Here is a 24,440-nt window from a genome sequence, read left to right as displayed (position 1 = left end):
CAACAATACTACAGCGAGAATATAAGTTACGCCTTCTTTCTTTGCGTGAACGTTTGGGCGGCGTTATGCAAATCTTCTCACATCGTGACGTAGACATGTGGGGTGTGTTAGAACGAGCCGTTTTAGGTAGGCGTGGTTGACTCTTAACTTCTATAAAGAATATCTCTTTGGAATTGAGACTTTAGTCTTTGCAACTTTACAGATCTTCTTTATGCACCAAGAGCTTGTAACACTCCAAAGAGAAAGGAAAAATTGAAATCGCATCATATGACCCCTTTAAGTTTATGACTGTTTCTTCTACTGTTCTAGTATGTCCTCAGGTGAGATGAAGGATAGTAAGCACTGTCACGATAACAGCCGTGCCATGGAGGACCGAGAGCGTGAAAAAAAGCTTGCCAAGAAACGCTTATACATTGTTTCAGTAGTGTGTCTGGTCTTCATGGTGGGCGAGATCTTAGGTGTGTGACCCATACTGCTGATTGGCTGCAAATTGGCTGCCATACTTGTTTTTGCACACTCAAAGGATTGCTGGTAAATATGCGCTGCTGTCTGGTCTGTGTACAGGTGGGTATTTTGCTGGGAGTCTGGCAGTGATGACAGATGCCGCACACCTGCTTGTGGACCTCACCAGCTTCATCATCAGTTTGTGCTCGTTGTGGCTGTCGTCCAGACCTGCTACACGCACTCTCAATTATGGCTGGCATCGAGCAGGTGACTGGACTTGTAGAACAGTAAATTGTTGTCATGTGGCTCAAAACTCCTGGATGGATTTTTAAATAGTACTATTTTTAAAACAGTACACTATATATACAAAAAAAAGAAAGAAAAAAAAAAGAAAGAAAAAAGTAAATACACTACCATTCAAAAGTTTGGGATTAGTAATTTATTTATTTAAGACATTAAATTGATCAAAAGTGACAGTAAAGACATTTAATATGTTAAAAATATTTCTGTTTCAAATAAATTGCTCTTTTTAACTTTTTTTCATTAAAGAATCCTGACCAAATAATTTTTCCACAAAAAAATATTATGCATGACAACCATTTTTAATATTGCTAGTAATATGAAATGCTACTTAAGCACCAAAACAGCATAGAATAATTCCTGAAGGATCTTGTGACACTGAAGATTGGAGTAATGGCTGCTGAAAATTCAGCTTTGCCATCACAAGAATAAATTACTTTTTAATATGACAGTTCAAAATAGTTATTTTAAATTTTAATAATATTACACAATTTTTTTTCTGTATTTTTTATCAAATAAATGCAGCCTTGGTGAGCATAAGAGACCTCTTTCAAAAGTATTTAAAAATCTTACCCCAAATATTTGAACAGTAGTGTATTCATAGTACTTCTTATATATTCTTGATGTATGCTAGTGAACTATACGAAGTACAGTTGTAATTTCATCTACTTAAATACTACTGGGTATTTTCAGAAATCTTGGGTGCTCTGCTATCTGTCTTCACCATTTGGCTGGTGACTGGTGTGCTGGTGTATCTGGCAGTGGAACGGCTCATTCATGATGACTTCACTATTGAGGGCACAGTCATGCTCATTACTTCTGGCTGTGCTGTACTGGCCAACATTATGTAAGGCAAAAACCTCACTGAGCAATGCGGTTTTATTTCGGAATATATCTGCACACTATTAATAGCCCTAATCTAATAACTAACTAATCTATGGCATTTGAACAAAATCGTTATTTGCTGTGAAAGCTGACCTTCTGTCTGTCCTTCTCTGTGCAGAATGGCCTTCACTCTGCATCAGTCAGGTCATGGCCATAGTCACGGTGGTCTGAGCGGTGGCCACGGCCACAGTCACGACCATAGGAAGAAAAACGGCCACAGCAATTCTAACGCTAATCATTATGACGTCGAGAAGCATGGGTCTGGTAAAAGACAACAAGCTAATGCTAGCGTCAGGGCAGCATTTGTGCATGTTATTGGAGACCTTCTACAGAGTGTCAGTGTGCTTGTCAGTGCCCTCGTCATCTTTTTTAAGGTAAGAGATTATTAGCAGTTTAAATTCTTAGGTCTGATGAGTCCTAACTGATGAACCAGCAGTATTTAATGTAAAAGTAACATTGGCTTAACCAGTAGCTGTTTGTTATGAGGGAATACTAGTGTTGTCTGAATGCATTTTAATGTAATAGTGTGGCAGATAATGATAAGTATAGATCCACTTTTGATGGCATAATACTAATGAAAAACTGATTTCTTTTCTTTTTATAGCCCGAATATAAAATTGCAGATCCCATCTGCACCTTCCTGTTTTCTCTATCTGTCCTGGGAACCACACTCACCATCATGAGGGACATTATTATTGTCTTAATGGAAGGTAAAAATGTCTTGTTTTTTTTTGCTGTTTCAGTTATGCTTCAGAAATCATAGAGCTGTAATTTAGGTAAAGAGTGGTGACTTTAAAAAAGCTTATAAATATGTTTACGTCACAAGTTTACAGACAAAGGATGTCTATTTTAGTTCTTCCAATGAAAATAGTCCCATAAGAAGCTAAAAGAGAATCTGTTATGTCTGTGAATCTGCAATAGTGGTGTTCTGTTCCTGAATGAATCAGTGTTTTTGAGGGAATCAGTTACGTGAATGACTGAATCACTCATAATGATGTCACTGATTTTGTTCCTGGTTGAGTGAATGATTCAGTGACTCACATATTATGACCGTCACTGGTTTTGTTTCTGAATGAATCAGTGTTTTTGAACGAATAATTTGAGCAAATGGTTGATTAATCACTCACTCAGTCTCTTCTCACCACCTCCAGGTGATGTATGATTTAACCTTTAAGAAAGAGCCACTCATCTTCATTGCTAATGGGAACATGCAAACACGGACAAACTGAGCGATTAAAACAGTGAAACGTCATCAGTCAAATTCTAGGACCTGAATTAACCGCTGTAAAAGATAGTTTTGATTAGTTTAATTTCTAAATTTCTGGTCACCACAAAATTGTCATACTTCCATCGTGCAATTTCAGTTTTGATGAGTTAACTATTATTCTTAATTTAGAATGTAGAAATAATGATGAATAAGTAGGTCTGTCAAAACTTGTGACTGGCAAATTAATTGAAGTCTTAAATATAAGTATCTATAAATAAATACAAGCTGTTTAATTGGCCACTAGGCATTCTATGGAAGGTTGTTTCATTTTTCATCTTATCCTCATTAAAACATTTCTTGGAACATGAAGATTTTAATTAGGAACTCCTCAGCCTCAGTGTTTCTCCTCCACAGGTACGCCGGCTGGTGTGAACTATAATGAGGTGAGGGAACGACTGCTCAGAGTAAAGGGTGTCAAAGCTGTGCACAACCTTCACATCTGGGCCTTGACAATGAACCAGGCTGTGCTCTCTGCTCATGTGGCTATAGGTAACACTTTTAACTCCATATGGAATCTTTTGGCATTTATTTGCATAACCTAAAGCAAAAACATATATCTGAAATATTCATCCTAGCCATGAGTTTATAACCGTCTGGTTCATTTTGAACTCTTTAGATGATACCGTAGAGCCACAGGCGGTGTTGAGAGAAATGACCCAGACCTGTTTCACCTCATACAGTTTCCATTCAGTAACCATTCAACTGGAGCATCAGGCGGACCAAAGGGCTGACTGTAGCCTCTGTCAAGACCCCACAAAGTGAAACAACCAGAGACTTTTATATCAAAGAATGGCCCTGGTCCAAAGGGACAAAAGATAATAATTTCACAAGTTTTATTTTCAAAATCAGGTCTTTTTGGATTGCAGACACCTCTGTTCTTGTGTGTTTTTTCACTAATTTGGATTTAAAGGGATGGTCACCCAAAAATGAAAATTCTGCCATTATTTTCTCACCTGTATGATTGCTCTTATTTTTTAAATTTACTCATGAAAGTTGTTCGGACCCCATTGTTCTTCTTTTGTGTTCTGTAAAAGAAAGTAAGTCATACAGGTTTGGAACGGCATGAAGGTGAGTTTAAATACCTGAATTTTTCATTTTGGGTGAACTATCCCTTTAAGAAGAATTTGTTGTGAATAGATCTGTCAGGAAAATAACTTGTTGAAATGTGGCAAATCTAATTCACTGAGCCAGGTAAGAAGGTACTTTAGCAATGAAAATAAATTTGAATAGTCATGCAATAACATTATTTGTTCAGTCGATTTACTTTTTTTCATTCATATGTTTATTTTTTGTAATCAGCAAACAGGACTACTGTACTGGTGCAATGTACTGTACTCTTTGAACCATCCCTTATTTAAATGGATAATTACCACAAATCAAAAGTACGTTCATCTTCTTGCTGATCTTAGGTTTGTTTATTTGTTTCTTTTCATTCTTTTTCGTTCTTATTTCTGTAACGCTGAGAGATCTTTTCATTTCTTTTATTACTACAGGACTGATCAGTAATTTTGTCCCATTTCCAATGTTATGTTTTACACTCCTAGAGCAAAGACTGAATATTCATATTATGGTAACACTTTACAATAAGATTCCATTAGTTACAAGAGTTACTAACAATAAGCAGTGCAGTTACAGTGTTCATTAATATTTGTTATAGCTAAAAATGAATATTTGTTATTTGTTAAAAAACACAACTGATCATTGTAAGCTCATGTTAACTTGGGTCTATTAAGTAGTAGGTTATTAACGGATAATACATTTTAATAATGTATTAGGAAATGTTGAAATTAACATTGAATGATTTTTATTGTTTATGTTAATGTAGTTATCTAAAAGGGAATTTATTGTAAAGTGTTACCCATATTCCTATATCGAGTAAAAATATATATTCAAAAGTGAATATTAAAATGGAAAAGTATGTTTGTATTTGTTGGTAGTGTACAGTTTGATGTATTTGCCTTACAGAAGCATCTTTGGCATGTTTTTATCACTCATAATTAAACTGATGAATGTACAACGTTACAACTTTGTCTACTGTCAAAAAACTTTTGTGTTTTGTGTCACTTACCTGGTGATCTTCGTTTATACTCTTAAATTGATGGATGAGATATTCCATGTTTAAGGATCTTCCAAACAAACTCTCTTATTCTTCCATTAGATACTTTTACATATAATAAACAGAGAATTTAAATCAAATCTAGAACAGGGTTCTACACAAATGTTGTTTTCCATCTCGTAATTCCCTTGTTGGATGTATTATTCAAAGGAATGCCCATCAAAAGAACAAGCAGCTTAATTTGCGCCATTGCTATCTCTCGCTCTCTTGTTTTCATTCTCTTTTAAGTGAAATACTGTATCTCATTGTACCTCCTGCTCATCCATGGTCTAATCCTCTTATAGTCCACTGGATGAGGATAGAAAATCAAGCCATGCTAATAATCAAAATATAGAGAGAAAAGCCCTTTTGAAGTGGGAGTCCCTGTGTGGCTTTACACACTGTGAATAAGAAGAGTAATCAGCAAACTGTTGTGTAAGTGCATGTTCTCTAGTGAGAGGAACAAGATCACTCCGGTTTACAATGAAAGACCTACGTCTCTGAAAGCCACACAGACCCCAAATTACCTTAAATTATATGGAATCATCTTCTTTGATATTGAAAAAGGATATGTAGGATTATTAGGCATATAAATAGACACAAGCAAAAGAGCATGTCTACAAAACAGACTTGAACTCAAGTGAAATCATTGTTATTGATCACAGGGAGTCTGAAGTTCTCATTGATTCGTTTTCAGTTGTTGTTTAAAATCACACAAATTGATTCAGTATGAAGATCTATCTTTGTTTTTCTGTCATGAACCAATGATTTGAGATCATTATGTAACTTTAATCTTTTAATTTCCAATGATGCATTGACAGTTTCTTCAGATGTAAACAGACACATACAGTTTCACAGTTTTATTTAATCCAAATCATATTACAGGACTGTAGATAGCAGATGACCATTTTTAAGAAGCACTAGGATTTTTAAATGTGGCATACATAATAAAATAAAACAAAAATGCAAAACTATATGTAAAATATTAGTGAACGCTAGATGGCGCACTGCACCTTCAGCTAAAAAGCGTACTCGCATTTCCACTATACATTTAGTAACAATATATCCCATATTAGCCTGTAGAATATAGATATTTGTATTGAAAACAAAATTCAAGTACAATATTTGTTTAAACAAACATACTGTTTCCATCAAAAATTGTTCTTTGCTAAGCACTGAGCCACACACTTTACATATGTGAGACGCGGTGACTTCTCGTGAAATCTCGCGAGGGCTGACTCAGACGAGAACACAGCACGGAAAACATGACGTCTTGTCAACAGCACTAACAAGGTATTTATTTAAACGCTGTTAATGTTTACATATATTTAGACGAAAAACATTTTCTGTGTTTCTGTTACATACATGTTATGGCTGATAGTTGCTGTTTGTCCAGCTTCGTTAGACATTCAAGCTTTGATAATAGTAGCTCAATGTAGAGCTAAATAATAGATTTTGTTGTATCTAAATGTTTATTCTGTTACGACTATTATTATGTGTTTTCATTTGCTTTTGTATGTTATTGTTTTTTTATTTATTGTTTATAATTTGACTATATAATGCTAAAATGTGATGTTTGGTTTATGTTTATATGTTTTAGGTGTATGGTTCAGTTAACATGCCAATACTCTCTCTCTCTCTTATACAGTCATGAACATATATTGTTAACAGACATGCCATAGGGTCCCACCAAATAGCCACCCAGCCATCAGTGCCCACATCCCACCGTCCCCATGACAACCCCTCCTCTGGCCCAGTTCCCTGGGCAACAGGCTCAGGCAGCTCGGGATGTGAACACAGCCTCGCTCTGTCGGATCGGACAGGAGACGGTGCAGGACATCGTCTTACGAACCATGGAGATCTTTCAGCTGCTGAGAAACATGCAGGTAAATTCATCCCCTCAAAAGCATCCATCCACAGATGAAAACTTACTCTGCTGACTCTCTTTCTCCCTGTCTTCTCACTCAGCTGCCGAATGGAGTAAGTGCATGTTCTCTAGTGAGAGGAACAAGATCACTCCGGTTTACAATGAAAGACCTACGTCTCTGAAAGCCACACAGACCCCAAATTACCTTAAATTATATGGAATCATCTTCTTTGATATTGAAAAAGGATATGTAGGATTATTAGGCATATAAATAGACACAAGCAAAAGAGCATGTCTACAAAACAGACTTGAACTCAAGTGAAATCATTGTTATTGATCACAGGGAGTCTGAAGTTCTCATTGATTCGTTTTCAGTTGTTGTTTAAAATCACACAAATTGATTCAGTATGAAGATCTATCTTTGTTTTTCTGTCATGAACCAATGATTTGAGATCATTATGTAACTTTAATCTTTTAATTTCCAATGATGCATTGACAGTTTCTTCAGATGTAAACAGACACATACAGTTTCACAGTTTTATTTAATCCAAATCATATTACAGGACTGTAGATAGCAGATGACCATTTTTAAGAAGCACTAGGATTTTTAAATGTGGCATACATAATAAAATAAAACAAAAATGCAAAACTATATGTAAAATATTAGTGAACGCTAGATGGCGCACTGCACCTTCAGCTAAAAAGCGTACTCGCATTTCCACTATACATTTAGTAACAATATATCCCATATTAGCCTGTAGAATATAGATATTTGTATTGAAAACAAAATTCAAGTACAATATTTGTTTAAACAAACATACTGTTTCCATCAAAAATTGTTCTTTGCTAAGCACTGAGCCACACACTTTACATATGTGAGACGCGGTGACTTCTCGTGAAATCTCGCGAGGGCTGACTCAGACGAGAACACAGCACGGAAAACATGACGTCTTGTCAACAGCACTAACAAGGTATTTATTTAAACGCTGTTAATGTTTACATATATTTAGACGAAAAACATTTTCTGTGTTTCTGTTACATACATGTTATGGCTGATAGTTGCTGTTTGTCCAGCTTCGTTAGACATTCAAGCTTTGATAATAGTAGCTCAATGTAGAGCTAAATAATAGATTTTGTTGTATCTAAATGTTTATTCTGTTACGACTATTATTATGTGTTTTCATTTGCTTTTGTATGTTATTGTTTTTTTATTTATTGTTTATAATTTGACTATATAATGCTAAAATGTGATGTTTGGTTTATGTTTATATGTTTTAGGTGTATGGTTCAGTTAACATGCCAATACTCTCTCTCTCTCTTATACAGTCATGAACATATATTGTTAACAGACATGCCATAGGGTCCCACCAAATAGCCACCCAGCCATCAGTGCCCACATCCCACCGTCCCCATGACAACCCCTCCTCTGGCCCAGTTCCCTGGGCAACAGGCTCAGGCAGCTCGGGATGTGAACACAGCCTCGCTCTGTCGGATCGGACAGGAGACGGTGCAGGACATCGTCTTACGAACCATGGAGATCTTTCAGCTGCTGAGAAACATGCAGGTAAATTCATCCCCTCAAAAGCATCCATCCACAGATGAAAACTTACTCTGCTGACTCTCTTTCTCCCTGTCTTCTCACTCAGCTGCCGAATGGAGTCACCTATCATCCTAACACTCATCAGGACCGGTTGGGGAAACTGCAGGAGCACTTGCGGATGCTCTCCGTTCTTTTCCGCAAGCTCCGTCTCGTCTATGACAAATGCAATGAAAATTGTGCTGGCCTGGACCCCATCCCTCCTGAGGTGAGATTATGCTATCTATATCACAGTCCAGTCTAGTTTAAACGAAACAGACTTACATTTAACTTTTTTTATGTTATTAAGTAATTCGATTCTGAATATGGAACCTATCTTTTTAATTTAAAAATCAAGATATTTACTTTACTCAAGCTGGTGTGTTGAGTTGTATAAGCCAGTCATTCATGCAGTCTCTTTTCTTTTATCAAAGAGAGCAGTGAAATAAAGTCATTTAGATCTGCAGTTATTTTATTTATTATGTTTATATTCCCCCCCCTCTACAACTTTTTGTTTCCTTTGAAGAACCAGGTAGTACCAATATATCCCATGTAAGCTCACAGAATGCAGTTATTTATATTGAAAACAAAATTCAAGTAAAATATTTGTTTAAACAATCCTACTGTTTCCACCTAAAAACTTTCTTTGCTAAGCACTGAGCCACACACTTTGCATATGTGGTACACAGGAACTTCTCGTGAAATCTCACAAATCTCGCAAAATCTCGCTCCATCTCGATAACTTTTTTTTTCTTTGAAGAACCAGGTTTACCATTGTCTTGAAAAACCTGGATATATATGTCGTGGCTTCATTTTAAAAGTCATTCCTAGACCCGGTCATGTAAATAAAATCGTAAAACTACATGAGCATTAAACATACATTTTTTTAAAGTTAAAAATAATGTATATTAAGTAGAAAATGTGTGTAAAATATTTCTAAAAATCCTTGTCTTTATTTCTTAACAAGTCACAAACAACTGGAAAAGTCATCATGGGGCCTTTAAATATTGTTTTGGACAATGGGGGGTCTTTGAATCAAAAAGGTTGATAAACACTGGCCTATATAGAATAAAACAGCTTTTTCTAGGCCACTGACATGATTGAAGCGTCTCGTATGTGTGTGCATCTTTTTTAAACAAATTTCTCAAAAGTATTAGCCTAATTATATTACAAGTGGTTGATAACTTAAAAGTGTAGTTTGAGTGAATATTTAAGAGTGTGTTCATTTTATCTCGTACTTGAGGGAATTCTGTCCATCCATAACATATACTCACCTGCGAATGTTTTAATTACTGCACCTTGTGAGTGCTAGCTTTCAATTTCCAGCAGAGGAAAGATCCTTGAATCACATTGTCAGCTTGGCTTCCTATTAGCATTGAAGTGATCTAGTGATTGAGTCCAACTGAGATTCCCACTGACTCAGTTTGGTCACCCTAAGAGCTCATTGAAGTAATGTCTGGACTTGCAAAGTACAAGCTCTACAAGAGCTTGAATGTTTTTCAGATCTTCTGAAGCACTGCTGTTATGACTTCTGGAAACATCTGGAATAAAATATAATGTTCAAATCGAGAAGAAAGGATATATATCCTCTAATTTTGCCTTGAGTCATGAATCACAGGTACATATGAAACATGAAGTCTTGCTGTGATTTAGACATAATTTGGCCCTCAGGAATTAAGACTCAAATTTTTATGAGAGCAAATTAAGCCCTTTAGAGTTGGATCGAATGCACAGCTGGTCTGTTGAGTCATTTAAGCATCATTCGTGCAATCATTTTTCTTTTATTGAAAAGAGCGGTGGAATAAAGTCATTAGATCTGCAGTTGCTTTAACTGGAGGGTATGAACAACAGCCTTGAGAGTTGGAAATTCAGGTTCTTTCTCCTCATTAACAGAAGTGCTTCTGTGCTAACAGGATATTTATTATGGCTCAGCCTGGTCTTTTTGGATTTCAGGTGTTCTCTTTAGCTCCTGTTGCGCTTTCTCTCCAAACAGGAAGTGCTATAATGGAGCCAGTGGCATTACCTCATCACCTTGCTAATTAGCTGCGGCGCTCTGTAATGAACAGCTGGTGAAGTCCCTCATGTCAGCATTTTCCAACCCAGGCAATCACCGGCTCCCAACGGTGGAATTTCCTGCACAACGCAAACGAAATAGCCATGTCATTTCATTTACCACCTCACTTTTTCCATCCACTTCAATGTAATCAACCCGAGTGAACCTCACTGAATCATTGTTTTCAGGCAGCTGGCAGAGCACATCCATCTTTTAGTGTCTGGACTTTGAGTAATGTGTTGTCCGCGTTATATTAACTAGCTGGCTCTTTCTTGCTCCACTTGTTGCCGACAGGTGGGTACTTCCTTTGAAACTCAATGTGAGTTTGGTTCAGAAATTCTATTGGTTCTTGTTCTTTTCTAAAAATTCGGACTTCGGACCTAAAGTGTGCAAAGCTAATTAAATCAGTCCTCGAGCTACGGCTTGTGCCTTTTCTCTCTCTGCTGGGCCGGTCACCCGCCTGTGGTTTGATGCATTCACTTCCTTGACGAACCTGCCAGGGGCTTTTCTCTCTCCCTCCTTTGCATTTCATATGATCAGATTTTTCCTTCTTGCTTTTCTGCTGGCATGTGACAGCCTAAAGCTTGTAAGGTCTGTTCTGTAAACCGCAGACCCATGAAATATGAGTGATTCAGAATGTGGGACTTGATTTTCCTGTTGCTGCTGAAATTATAGATCATTTAAGCTGTTCATTGGTTACCTTTGCACTGCTGTTTTTGTGTTAAAGTTTGACGAAAAGAAATAACAAGGGAAAAGGGCAGACTTACACTACTGTTCAAAAGTTTGGGATCAGTTATATATTTTTTAAAGAAATTAATACTTCTCAGCAAGGAGGTGTTAAATTGATCAAGTGACAGTAAAGATTTTTATATTGTTACAAAGGATTTTTTTTTCAAAAGATTTTTTGAAAGAATTTTGAGGAAAAAATGTATCAGGCTTTCCATAAAAATATTATGCTGCATTAATAATAATAATAATAATAATAATTAATAATTATTATATATAATAATAATAATAATAATAATAATAATAATCTTGAGCACCAAATCAGTAATGGAGTAATGGCTGCTGAAAATTCAGCTTTGCCATCATAGGAATAAAATACATTTGAAAATATGATTGAAGGATCTAAGGATTTTTTGTAGCAACCCTCTTCAAGAGAGCAACCATACATTTGTGTATGAAATAATAATTATTTTATATCATAATAATATTTCACAGTATTACAGCTTTACTGTATTTTTTATCAAATAAATGCAGCCTTGGTAAGCATAAGAGACTTTCAAAAACATTGAAAAATCTTACAGACCCCAAACTTATTGGTAGTGTAGATCTTTAGATTTATAAAATATATTAACTTGTAATGGGGTTGTTGATGCATTACATGTTTTATCACGGTTTTGAAATGTATATTAATAAGGGAATTTGTATATTTTAGGTAATATAACTACATTTGACATTTTACCTTTGACCTTTTAACCTCCACTAATTCTGTTTAAATGGTCTTAAAAGTCCAAATGTTCCTCAGTATATTCCTCATAAGCCTCATAATATGAGCTGCATGCATAATAAATGAATTGGTGAAATGCTATAAAATAGTTTGAAAAGAAGTATAGCATGTCACCACAGGACATGTCAACAAGTATTTCTTGTCAATATCAACTTCCTAAAAGTATTTCTTGTCAGCTATTCATGTGCTATTGTCCTCCAGTTTATTTTTCATTGTAATGATATGTTGTCACACTAAAAACTCATTAATAGTCAGTTACACAATAACAATAAAAGTCTTGAAAAAAGTTTTTCCAGTCGTTTCCAATTGAAGTTGGCACGATAGGACTAGGTGTTATATTACTTAAGTAGTTCTTGAACTCAAAGTAATAATAATAATTAATAATTAGTATATATAATAATAATAATAATAATAATAATAATAATAATAATAATAATAATAATAATAATAATAATAATAATAATAATAATAATCTTGAGCACCAAATCAGTAATGGAGTAATGGCTGCTGAAAATTCAGCTTTGCCATCATAGGAATAAAATACATTTGAAAATATGATTGAAGGATCTAAGGATTTTTTGTAGCAACCCTCTTCAAGAGAGCAACCATACATTTGTGTATGAAATAATAATTATTTTATATCATAATAATATTTCACAGTATTACAGCTTTACTGTATTTTTTATCAAATAAATGCAGCCTTGGTAAGCATAAGAGACTTTCAAAAACATTGAAAAATCTTACAGACCCCAAACTTATTGGTAGTGTAGATCTTTAGATTTATAAAATATATTAACTTGTAATGGGGTTGTTGATGCATTACATGTTTTATCACGGTTTTGAAATGTATATTAATAAGGGAATTTGTATATTTTAGGTAATATAACTACATTTGACATTTTACCTTTGACCTTTTAACCTCCACTAATTCTGTTTAAATGGTCTTAAAAGTCCAAATGTTCCTCAGTATATTCCTCATAAGCCTCATAATATGAGCTGCATGCATAATAAATGAATTGGTGAAATGCTATAAAATAGTTTGAAAAGAAGTATAGCATGTCACCACAGGACATGTCAACAAGTATTTCTTGTCAATATCAACTTCCTAAAAGTATTTCTTGTCAGCTATTCATGTGCTATTGTCCTCCAGTTTATTTTTCATTGTAATGATATGTTGTCACACTAAAAACTCATTAATAGTCAGTTACACAATAACAATAAAAGTCTTGAAAAAAGTTTTTCCAGTCGTTTCCAATTGAAGTTGGCACGATAGGACTAGGTGTTATATTACTTAAGTAGTTCTTGAACTCAAAGTTCTCGGATGTTTACAGAATTAAAGAATATACTAGAGTATCTGAACTTTATTAATAATAATAATAACATTTAAATGCAGCTATTTTTAATGAGTGAGTTAGAATTTGTTTTTATGCCCGTTATGAGAAAACCACTGTCTATGCAGAAATGAGGGCATTTTTCTTCACTTGCATGCACTGATTGCTCATCCAGAACACCAGCAGGTGTCACTGTGATGTTAAAGCGAGGAGATCATGATCCGGTGCCAGCAGAGCTGTGAGACCGCTGTCTGTTTGGCAAGGTCACAGAATGATAGAACCTCACGAAAAGAATGAGACACTTTAACAGAAAGCACATGTGGATAGAACTTAAACCATTGTTCTGCGGTAAATTGAGGGAAACAAAGCCGTACCAAAGGTGAATGAGATTTATTTGATGGTGGATCTGACGGTCTGCTTTTACTGTAACCCTGTCCAAGGCTGTTGAGAGGGCTCAGACAATTTGTGAAGTTGAATTTGAAAGCCAAAGGGCAGTGCCTGTTGAGTGATTTATTTAGGCAAAATAACAGATGGCTGTTATGTTACAAAATTTAGGACCTAAGACCTAAGATCTGATTTCTCTGTTTAAGGCTTTTGAATTATGCAATAATCCATTACTGGGGCTTCACCCGGTTGTTTAACTTTACAATCTCATATCTTAAGCTCTTGTGTTGTTTAGACAATAGATCACAACAGTAAATGTTTGCATGAAATTGGATTCAAACCATGGTAGTTTTTGTGCTCGGATGCTTTTTGTGATTATTTTTCAGGCTTTCACATATAGCTTTGGATAATGGCCCAGCTTAACCCTAGTTCAGGGCGCTCATTTTTAAACTGCCTAGAGATAAACCCACTATCAAAATTGATGTTTCTGTTCACAAATACTACCATATCTTTTTCATTCATTTTTAATCCAAGATGTCAGGAAGGCATCAGATTACTTGTGGCAAGTAAATAATCAAATAAATACCTGAGTCTTGTGTAGTGACCCTGATTTATACAGGTGAAATTTGAAAGGTACCTCATTCATCTACAGTTGAGCATTAAAAATAAATAAATCATTGCTGTACCTTTGTAGCCATGACTTGTGGTTTGTGGTAGCTCAGTGATTGAATATCTATGTTTGTAATCTAAAGGTTTGCAAGTTTAAACCTCACAAGCGGGGCAATTCGTGTACTGTCATCATTGTGCCCTTGAGCAGGGCACTTAAACCGAGGTTTTTCCAGTGAGACTGGCCTTGTAATAATAGGATTGCAAGACTCTTTGGATAGAAAAAGTGATTTAAAAAATCATTAACTGATTCAAAATTTGTTAGAAGATGATCAGGAATTTTATTTTTCTTTCTTTAATTTTTTTTTGTATGCAGTTTTGTATATTTTAGTTCCCTACGGTTAAATGAGTGGAATTTTTGACTTAAATGCACTCACCGGCCACTTTATGATTATTAGGTACACCTTGCTAGTACCAGGTTGGACCCCTTTTTGTCTTCAAAACTTTCATCAGACCAGGCAAGCTTTTATCCAATCTTTTTCTGTTGGCCAATTTTGGTGAGCCTCAGTTTCCTGTTCTTAGCTGACAGGAGTGGCACCCAGTGTGGTCTTCTGCCACTTTAGCCCATCTGCTTCAAGGTTTGACGTGCATTCAGAGATGCTCTTCTGTAAACCTTGGTTATAATGAGTGGTTATTTGAGTTACTGTTGACTTTCTATGAACTCGAACCAGTCTGGTCATTCTCCACTCCTCTAAGTTGCTGGCATGCAATTGGCTGATTAGATATTTGTGTTAACGAGCAGTTGAACAGGTGTACCTTATAACGTGGACGGTGAGTGTATATCACTGTGTTACAGTGGATAGCTATACATGTGAATTTGTGGCTGCCGTAAAGCAGTCCGCCCCTTTTTGCAGAATTTCATATCTGCTCACCAAACTTACATACTCTCAGAACAGACGTTTGGGGAGCAGTGTGAGAAAGAAACAGAAGCCATTCTCCTTATTAGAAATCAGTGTACCATCAGAAACTGATATTTCAAGGTAAAAAAAGAAAAAGTGCAGTTGCTTTAAATGTGCCGTAGGAGATTATAACTTATGCATCTGAATCAAACTATTCCATCTCTTCAGTCACTGCCTTTCTAATTGGCTAAGTTTTTTGATTTGCAAAAAGGGTGGGCAAATCCCCTGACTCTTTTTTATTGTTGTTCACAGAATAGGGTCAGGGTTTTGGCTGGATAGCCTGCTGGTAGATGGCCGTAACTACACCATCTAAACCAAAAAGCATCTTTCACTATTGACTGCTTCTTTAAAATATCTGTGCATTTAATGACAATTAACAAACATCATTTAGTAGATGTTTAACCAGAGCCTGATTGTTTTTTGAAGTGTGAAATAGGCTTTATATTTTCCCTGGCTGCTGCTTTTGACGTCACACCTCAGGATAGTTGCTAGTGAAGGGATTGGAACTGAGCGTGTGTTCCTGTGGTGCTATCAGTGGCAAACACAAAAATGAGTGCATAACAGTGAAGTAATCAAAAAGTCACTATGTGGTAATTTTATTCTGTCTTTCTTTTTCAGCAACTTATCCCGTATGTAGAGGATGAGAGTTCTAAACTGGATGACCGAATGGCCAATCAAATGCGTGCAACCAGCGAAGAGAGAAGAGAAGTACTGGAAGTAAATAAGGTTAGAACCTTATTTTTTGGACATTTTATATTTGACAGATGCTTTTATCCAAAGCAACTTAACGTTGTGTTTAAGGTATACATTTATGAGGACATGCATTCTCTGTGAATCAGACCCCATTGACACAGGAACACTCCTACATCAAATGTTAAAATAATACATTTTAAACAAAATACAAAATTATTGGCAGTATATATACATTGCAACTACACATATAACTACATATACACATTAATACTTGTATTCAGCAAGGATGCATCAAGTTGATCAAAAGTGACAGTAAAGACTTTTACATTATTACAAAACATTCTTTCAAATAAATGTTGTTCTGTTGAACTTTCTATTCATCGAAAAACATTACAAAAATTTTACCGACCCTAAACTGTAGTGTACTGCACAGTATATAAACTCAAAACAGGCCACTTCACTGCCTGCAGAGATCTGTTTACAGTGTCAAGCAATGAGATGTCTGCCATATTCACTTGCATAATGAAGCCATAGTAAAAAACAACAACTGATGACTCTCTACCAAGAATTTCATGACTTTCTTGCAGTAAAAGCAAAATGATCAGATTTTTTTCTGAGCTCCTCTCTGCCATTGAGTCTGCCTTATTTAAAAACTGCAGCATGCTCATGAAAGGCAGTTGGTGTGGAAATGCTAATGCGACAAGGGCCCTGGAGCTTTTTGCTGGCCAAATAGCTGGCTGCAAATAACACGCTGGATGAGGTGACCATGTTGGGGGAATGAAGGATGTCAGACTCAGGGGAGGTCAAGGTTGCGTCAGAATGTGGAGAGCAGATGTGTTACAGCTCTCCGTCATCTGCCTGTGCAGCATTTGTGTGTTCAAGGATCTTTAATGTTGGCTAATAGTCACATGACATGCAAGTAAACAAATAAAATGTTTAATGTTTTTTTTAGGAATTGTTTATTTTGATTGTTTTTGTTTTGAAATAGTTTATTTCAGCTTTTCATCAACTCCAGTTTGGGAAAGCCTGGATCAATGGATGAATTGATGGTCTATCTATCTATCTATCTATCTATCTAAATCTTAATCTATCTATAAAAATGTTATGCATATGCACAGGATCTATAGAAAGATGAGGTATGAAGGATGATGGAAGGACAGATAGACGGATGAATGCAGAGAATGTTATAGTAATGAATGGAGTCATGGATGAACCGGAAGATAGACATCAGCTTGAACGAACAAATGGATGTATGCATGAAAGTAATGAGGCCATGCATGATTGAAAATTAGCACTCAGGTCAGTTTGTTGAAACATAATGGAGAGCGTCTGTCTGACTCATCCCATTGTAGGCTAGGTTGCGCATTTTAATAGAGTCATGCCATTGTCCTGTTGATTAAGTGCCGTCGTTTTCCGTGCCAATGGAGCTCAGGCTTGATTTAGTGAATCTTTCATCACTGTTGGAGCTCCAACAAGTTGGTGAAGTGGTGGAGAGATGTATAGCACGAGTATGGTAATGCCCCGCTGCTTTATGGGACGTCCCGTCACTGAATGATCACCCTGCTCTCGTTATCTGTCGACTGGGGTAATTGGTGTTTGTCAGGGCCCCAGCTGAATACTGCTCCTGCAATCTAAAGCGGCCTTCATCACAATGACCGATCTGTCTTCACACATCTTGTATGTGTTCTGCAGAGTTTTATTGTACCTTTCATTAGTGGCGTAACAGAACAGTTTTGGCTTTTTTTCCTAACGCCAACATCTCTTGAGGTGTAATCGTATTTTAGTCGCACAGAAATTTTGGTGCAATTTAGAGTGGAAAGAGAGTGCAAAAAAAGCCATCAATGTAAACAAATGCAGGTCCGAAATATTCATCATCTGACTCAAGAGGATAATTTACTTCAAGCCTGTCATCCCTCCCCTCTTCTTGACTCTCTAACTGCTTTGGTGTGAGAGTCCCTGGGGCCCCTTAGGGCCCCACAGATGTGTGAGGCCATCCAAAGGTCCACTGTAGTCGAGGCACTGTCAACTCATCTGGGCAGGCGCTTTGATTGAACACTGCTCTAACTGTTAATAAATTCCTGTCACAGTCCATTAAAAAGGCCTTGGAGAGATGGCTGCTCTCATTTATTCTCCACCACTCTCTTTTTTTCCTCCCTCACTTTTGCACTCTTTCTTCCTCACTTGTCCCCCTTTTCAATGTTTTTTTTAAATACCCTCTTAATTACCCCGTCTGTCCTCTTTATTCAAATGAGAAAGTGAGAAATGTGAGAGGAGAATGTTTGTAATTTCAAATAGGCCTCTCAGAAGGCAGATACCGTGAGCGTAATCAACAACGGCAGAGGCTGCGGCGGAGGCTGCGGCACGGGCGTTTACCGTTATCTCTGGAGCAGGGCTGGGGCTGAGGGGCTGTGGTGGAGCTGTGCTCTGATAAACAAACACGTCGGAACCATAATGAGGCGGTTCAGAGAAGACCGTCCTCCCCGTACACACACACACACACACACACACACACACACACACACACACACACACATGCTCGCAGGAGGCACTCAATTCTCCACATGATTAGTCAGTTCATATGTCATCCATTAGAACAGGTTTACCGGCTAGAGGCCCTTTAATTGGTGCACATGGGGTCAGGGAGGAAGGCCCAGCATGCTTGGGGCATGGAAAAAAGGGACACGCCGAAAATAGAAAACAGTTTGCAGTGCTTCTTTGTGCTTCAGGTTAAGCAATTGCTGTTTGTTTTCCTATTATTACTTTGTACTAGTATACGAATAATTTGTTTTTTGATTGTTAATTAAGATTGTTAATGTAACATTTAAACAACAAATTAAAGCCACTCGAGGTCTGGAAGGTCTAACAGTCTAATGTTGGTTTAAACCCAAACAACAGAAAAAGGAAAAGAGGATTATGGAGCTTCTTAAAGAGACAGTTCACTCAAAAAGGAACATTTTGACATCCTTAACTCACCCTCATTTTGTCTTCAAGATGTCTTCTGAAGCTATACGATAGCTTTGTGTGAAAAACAGGCCCATATTTATTTAGAAATTTGGAGCTCATTCTCAGTTACTAAAATATCTTTGCATTATCATTGATCGGATTATACAGATTAACCCTCCATAAATCAGTGCTCAAATATGAACTGACACTGCTCTGATTTGTCTTGTATTTGTACTTTTCTTGGCCTACTACCCATGAGGGAATGTGATTCAGTTTCAAAACGAACCCTTTTTGTCTCCTCAGCCAAATCCAGAGTTTTCCCTTTTCTCCCATAAGAGCAGAGGCTAAAATGACATCTTTCTCACTTTAGGCTTTAAAATGGAATTACTGCTACACTTTCCCTGAAAGATCTCTATTGCTCATTTCTCCTTTATGCTGCCTGGGAAGCGCTCATTGGAGCCAGATGCAGTAAGCCCCTGACAGTCTGAGAAGAGATGAAAGAGCCTGCTGTAAAAAAGGGATGCAGGGACATGCCTGATTGGGAATCGCACAATCCTTTCTTTAAAGAAAGCTTTCTCTTGTTTTAACAATGCCTTTAGGACCATTGTGTGTTTTTGCATAAAGAAAATGAAGCATATTTTTAGGAGCATTAACAATTTTCTGCATTGTAGCACTAGTCGCAATCTCCCAAATGCAGAATAATCTCATTCTCATTACTTTAATACAGTAATAAAAACGATCCTCTCTGGACTCTGGAAAGGTGATATGCTTAATTATTCATGAAAATATCAATATTCATCAATATTCAAATAATGTAGTAGTTAATATGTTTTCTTTATGCAAACCAAAACAAAAAACAAACAAACAACATGTCTTGTTTTCAAGATGCATTGTGCATATTTTTATAATCTTTGTGAAGGGACATGCCTTATTTAAGTCTGAAATTCAGTACTGCCTTATTTAAGGATTACAAACTGATAACATGAAAACACTTCAGCTCGCATTAACGTTTGACATACTGTGGTTTCTCTAATACATTCCATTGCATCAATCATTCCCCAAGTGGGTGCCATCTTTCTTTCATCCCTCTCGTCCTTCACCTCTGATCTATGGCGATCTCCTCCCTCCCCCGGCATCTCGGTCTCATCACATTGGGTTGGGGCTTTAGTTCCTCTCTGTTTCGTTTCTCCATCAATCCTTTATACTCCCACTTGTCCCAGTCGCAGCGCTCACACACAGCACACAGTTTAGCTCAAAACCGAAACGTTCCTTTGAAGATCTGATGAACTTTTCAACCTGAACATTGTGTGTTTAATTGAGTTTAGGTTCTTGTTTATGAATTGCTCTAGTGGCACAAAAATAATGAGACGTTTGAGAGAGGAACGGAGATCATTTGCAAATAATTTGCAACTAGATCGGTTTATGTTAATACAGTAGACAGCCTACGTACGTATCTGTGTTTATAGTCGCAGATGGAGTGGGCAGGGAATGGTCATGAAGGGTTGATACAAGCACTGTAAACGAAGTAACAATAAACAGCAAAATCAATACTGCAGGCTGACAGCGGTCTGGTGTTGCAAGATTGAAAAATGTTGGGGAGCAGAGCAGTGATCAATGGAGACAACCTTCAATACTTTGACATTTCACAAACAGTCTCTCTTTACTGCTGCTTGTTCTCCTAAGTGGATGTAGGAAAAGAGGTTTACAGTACATGTTGGTTCATTTGTGGTGCACGGTAAAGTAAGTATCATTATTCATATTTATATATGATTTTTCTTATATATAAATATAAATATATATTACATATATTTCTTAAATGCATACATATATGTGTGTGTATTGATGTATACATATAAATAGCACACACACACACACACATATATTATGTAAACAAACTTTTAAATTAATTAGAATTGTTACTATTTATTTTATGCTTAAATACTTAAAAACTTAAATACTATTATTTACTATTATGCTTACTTTGTATTATTAATACTATAATTAGTTTATTACTATTATTATGTACAACTTTGTGGTCTCTGGAATCTAAGTGCATTTAACCTCAACAGAATTTGAATGTTAAAGATTTTTATTGGTTGTGCCATGTATAATACGGCACAGTGTTCATTCTGTTATAGGTGAGGCTTGAAATGCAACACTCACTTTTATACAATATGTAACAGGGGGTCTTTGCTCTGTACACCAAGGGGTCCATGGTGCCTTTGGAAAGTGATGAAGACCTTTGTACAAGCATCATGTTCTGTAGGCGACTTTTTTCAGAAAATGTAAACATCTAGTTGTATTTTTAGCTGTCTTTCAAAGACTTTGGTATCTTTTCTGCTTGAATTGTAAACATGTCTAAAGGAATTTTGTTGAAGGGCAGTTGAAGTGTTTTTTTTTTTTTTTGGTAGATTTCTGTCACTCATCATTTACCGCATTCTTGCCATCAGCAGTCTTCTCATGTAACACACAGAGGGGCCATCTGGCTTCAGCTTTGATCAGAATAAACAGCTGATGAAGCTAGTTCAATTTTTGGATGTTCAGCAGCGGCATTAATGCCAAAAGAACACACTGTCCACATCATTTACTCTACAAGATAATGCACTAATTGTCTAATGCACAGAAAAGACATCTGTTTAGGGAAATGTACCTACTTCATTCATTCATTCATTTAATTTAATTTATTAAAAAAAAAAAAATTATACACACACACACACGTATGTATGTATGTATGTATGTATGTATATATATATATATATATATATATACTGTATATATAGGTGACACTTAACAATAACAATAACTTCATGTTATTGTACTTAACTAATGTTAACAAATAAAAACTTCTTGTCAAACCTTAAATAGGGCAGTCATGGCCTAATGGTTAGAGACCCAAAGTTTGCGGTTCGAGTCTTGGTACCGGCAGGGATTGTAGGAGGGGGGAGTGAATGACCAATGCTCTCTTCCATCTTCAATAGCACGACTGAGGTGAGACCCTTGAGCAAGGCACTGAACCCCCAACCGCTCCCCAGGCGCCGCAGCAAAAAATGGCTGCCCAGTGCTCCGGGTGTGTGTTCACGGTGTGTGTGTGTGTGTGTGTTCACTACTCATTGCTGTGTGTGCGCACTTGGATGGGTTAAATGCAGAGCACAAATTTCGAGTATGGTACACTTGGCTAGTATGGCTACACATTACATCACTTTTTAAAAAGTGTTACTATTATATTTATTTACTTTTAAAAAATTTTGATGAAAAAGAACAGCCTTGACATTTTCATAATTACTAATAATTTTATGCTTCACATGGAAAAAGATAATGTTTTTCCAGCGACATGAGGGTGAGCAAATGATGACATCATTTTCATTTTAAAGCAAGAGGTTTGTCCCGATTGGACTGACAACATTTTGAATTGTGATTTGGGCTTTAGGCTCTTCGGCTGGATATCAACACACCCATTAACGTAAACTACGCCAGAGCGCGTACACACCTCACGCACTGGATGCCGTGCGCGCGCCCAAAGACAGTTGGACATAGTGGTGTATTAGAGGTAAAAAATTATATAAATACTGTTCGGTTTCTGGCACAAACCGATCGTTTCGTGTCTTAGGACATCAATGTGTCGTCACGAGCCGCAGGGTTTAATTTGGATTTGTCTGTGCATGTTTTTTTTACTCTCATAGATTTTGTTACCATTGCCATGCATTATACGACTGATAGACTGCAACGGTGTTCTGCAATATGTGTTCTACTGAAGAAACAAAGTCACCTACATCTTGGATGCCCTGGGGGTAAGCAGATAAACATCAATTTTTCATTTTTGGGTGAACTATCCCTTTAAATACATGTATCACTAGCTATATCTCAATGTCCATTGTTAGGTACACCTGTGTAGTACAGATCAGCACACTGCTTTGCCTCCAGAGCTGTCTGAATTGTTTGTGGCAAGGATTCAGCAGACCATGCTGGAAAATTCCTCAGCGGTTCTAGCCAGGTTAACTTAATACAATCACACAGCCTCTGCCCATTTACAGGCTGCATGAACCTCTCATTTAAGTTCACCCCAAAGGTGCTCTATTGGATTGAGATCAGGGGACCGTGTGGTCATTGGAACAAGCTGAAGTCACAGGCTATTCCCACAATAGAACAAGGTGGAGATGATGAATGCTTTGTGACATGGTGCATTGTCCCAGTGGAAGTAGGCTATTCATTTCAAATGGGTAGACTGTGGCTATATAGGGATACAGATGGTCAGTAACAATGCCCATACACTACAGCATCTAAATAGAGCACTGTTTGTATTTAAGGGTTCCTGTACTAATACACCACCAGCAGCTTGTACCATTGACATGAGGTGGGATTGTATAAGCGCATTATTCTTCTGCTGTGGTCCAACACCATGAAGCTTCAGAGATGCTTTTCTGCACAGAACTGTTATAAAGAGTGTCAATTTGAATGACATTTTCCTCTAGACATTTCCTTTAACAAGGTGTTTTTGGCCAGAGAACCTCTCGCTGTTTCTAGCCTGCTGTGTCCAGTACAACACCAGCAATCATACCACAAAGTGGCTTGTATCACATTTATTCCCCTTTCAGTTTGGTCGAAAAACAGCTAAACATCTTGACTTTATCAGCTTGCTTTTTGTGTTGAATTGCTGTCACATGTTAAACAAGTAAATATAAAAAACTTGCTCGAGTATTAGGGGTGGAACGGTTCAACTTACTCACGGTTCGGTTTGTATAACGGTTTTAGAGTCACGGTTTCGGTACGGTTCGGTATGTGCTATGTTTAGGGAAAAACTATACTGTCAAATAGGAATAAAGAAAATAAGAATAATCTATCTAACTACAAGCAACAGCACAAATAAATACAATAGAGTAAAGATACAAATAAAATAAACAGTGATTTTCAGTTTTTTTTTTAGGTAGGTCTAACATTAGTTTTTAGGTACAGAAATTGAATAAAGTAATGCAATGTAAAACAGCACTGCATATTTGACTGTATAAATTAAAGATGACTGATACAGTACGTTCAGCCGGCTATGTCTGCTATGGGATACATACCAAGACGGGCATTTTGACATAATTTTTGTGTGAATTTGTCAATTTAAACACAATACTTCAGAGCGAGCTTAATATCTGCGCGCGTTCTGAGGCGCGGGTTTGTGCGCTTCGGATGAGCGCACGCACAAATCTTCTCACTGCCTCGCGTTCTCTGGCTCTTACATGTTTAAGGGCGTTTCTTCAACTAGGGGCACTTTTATCCTTGTGAAGTTGAATAAAAAAAACTTGTTCAAAAGTCACGTAACACAGTCTCATAAGTTTAAATAATTTGTCTAGTTTTAAGGTCTGTAAGAGGACAAACTTAGATTACAAGAGAAATTGTTAATATTTTACATTTTTTCCAACCTGCAATGAACAAATGTCATTTCCACCACATCTCAATATACAGCTGTTATTTAAAAATAGAATAACTTATGCCACTCAAGAATTGTCAAAGCTGATTATTGTAACTAGTTTTACCAGTTTTT

General features: G+C 36.7%; 2 protein-coding genes across 6 annotated transcripts in view; both read left to right on the top strand.

Moving 5' to 3' along the window:
* LOC107754284 (zinc transporter 8-like) overlaps window positions 1-4,604 on the top strand; it is a gene marked incomplete at its 5' end in the record, with an annotated part of 17,493 nt that extends 12,889 nt beyond the window's left edge. The window contains 7 exons of the mRNA XM_016570677.1: window positions 310-458; window positions 565-711; window positions 1,438-1,591; window positions 1,748-2,003; window positions 2,234-2,339; window positions 3,251-3,385; window positions 3,513-4,604. Of these exons, the coding sequence (XP_016426163.1) occupies window positions 310-458; window positions 565-711; window positions 1,438-1,591; window positions 1,748-2,003; window positions 2,234-2,339; window positions 3,251-3,385; window positions 3,513-3,658 (1,093 nt within the window). The remainder of the gene's footprint in view (window positions 1-309; window positions 459-564; window positions 712-1,437; window positions 1,592-1,747; window positions 2,004-2,233; window positions 2,340-3,250; window positions 3,386-3,512) is intronic.
* A 1,590-nt stretch (window positions 4,605-6,194) lies between these two features.
* The window catches only part of LOC107754270 (mediator of RNA polymerase II transcription subunit 30-like), a 22,675-nt gene continuing 4,429 nt past the window's right edge, over window positions 6,195-24,440 (top strand). Inside the window, exons 1-4 of one of the 5 annotated variants that reach the window (XM_016570656.1) lie at window positions 6,195-6,284; window positions 6,663-6,877; window positions 8,505-8,663; window positions 15,896-16,003. In XM_016570656.1, the coding sequence (XP_016426142.1) occupies window positions 6,725-6,877; window positions 8,505-8,663; window positions 15,896-16,003 (420 nt within the window). In that variant the 5' untranslated portion in view covers window positions 6,195-6,284; window positions 6,663-6,724. Of the gene's footprint in view, window positions 6,285-6,639; window positions 6,878-7,742; window positions 7,830-8,184; window positions 8,423-8,504; window positions 8,664-15,895; window positions 16,004-24,440 lie in introns of those variants that run through there. The other 4 variants (XM_016570654.1, XM_016570655.1, XM_016570657.1 and 1 more) reach the window with 4 other exon arrangements.

This window comes from Sinocyclocheilus rhinocerous, unplaced genomic scaffold, assembly GCF_001515625.1.
Source record: "Sinocyclocheilus rhinocerous isolate Xijiao unplaced genomic scaffold, SAMN03320098_v1.1 scaffold262, whole genome shotgun sequence".
NCBI classification, from domain to species: Eukaryota; Metazoa; Chordata; class Actinopteri; order Cypriniformes; family Cyprinidae; genus Sinocyclocheilus; species Sinocyclocheilus rhinocerous.
The sequence above is the reverse complement of the archived record's forward strand: the minus strand, read 5'-3'. Positions and strand labels throughout refer to the sequence as shown.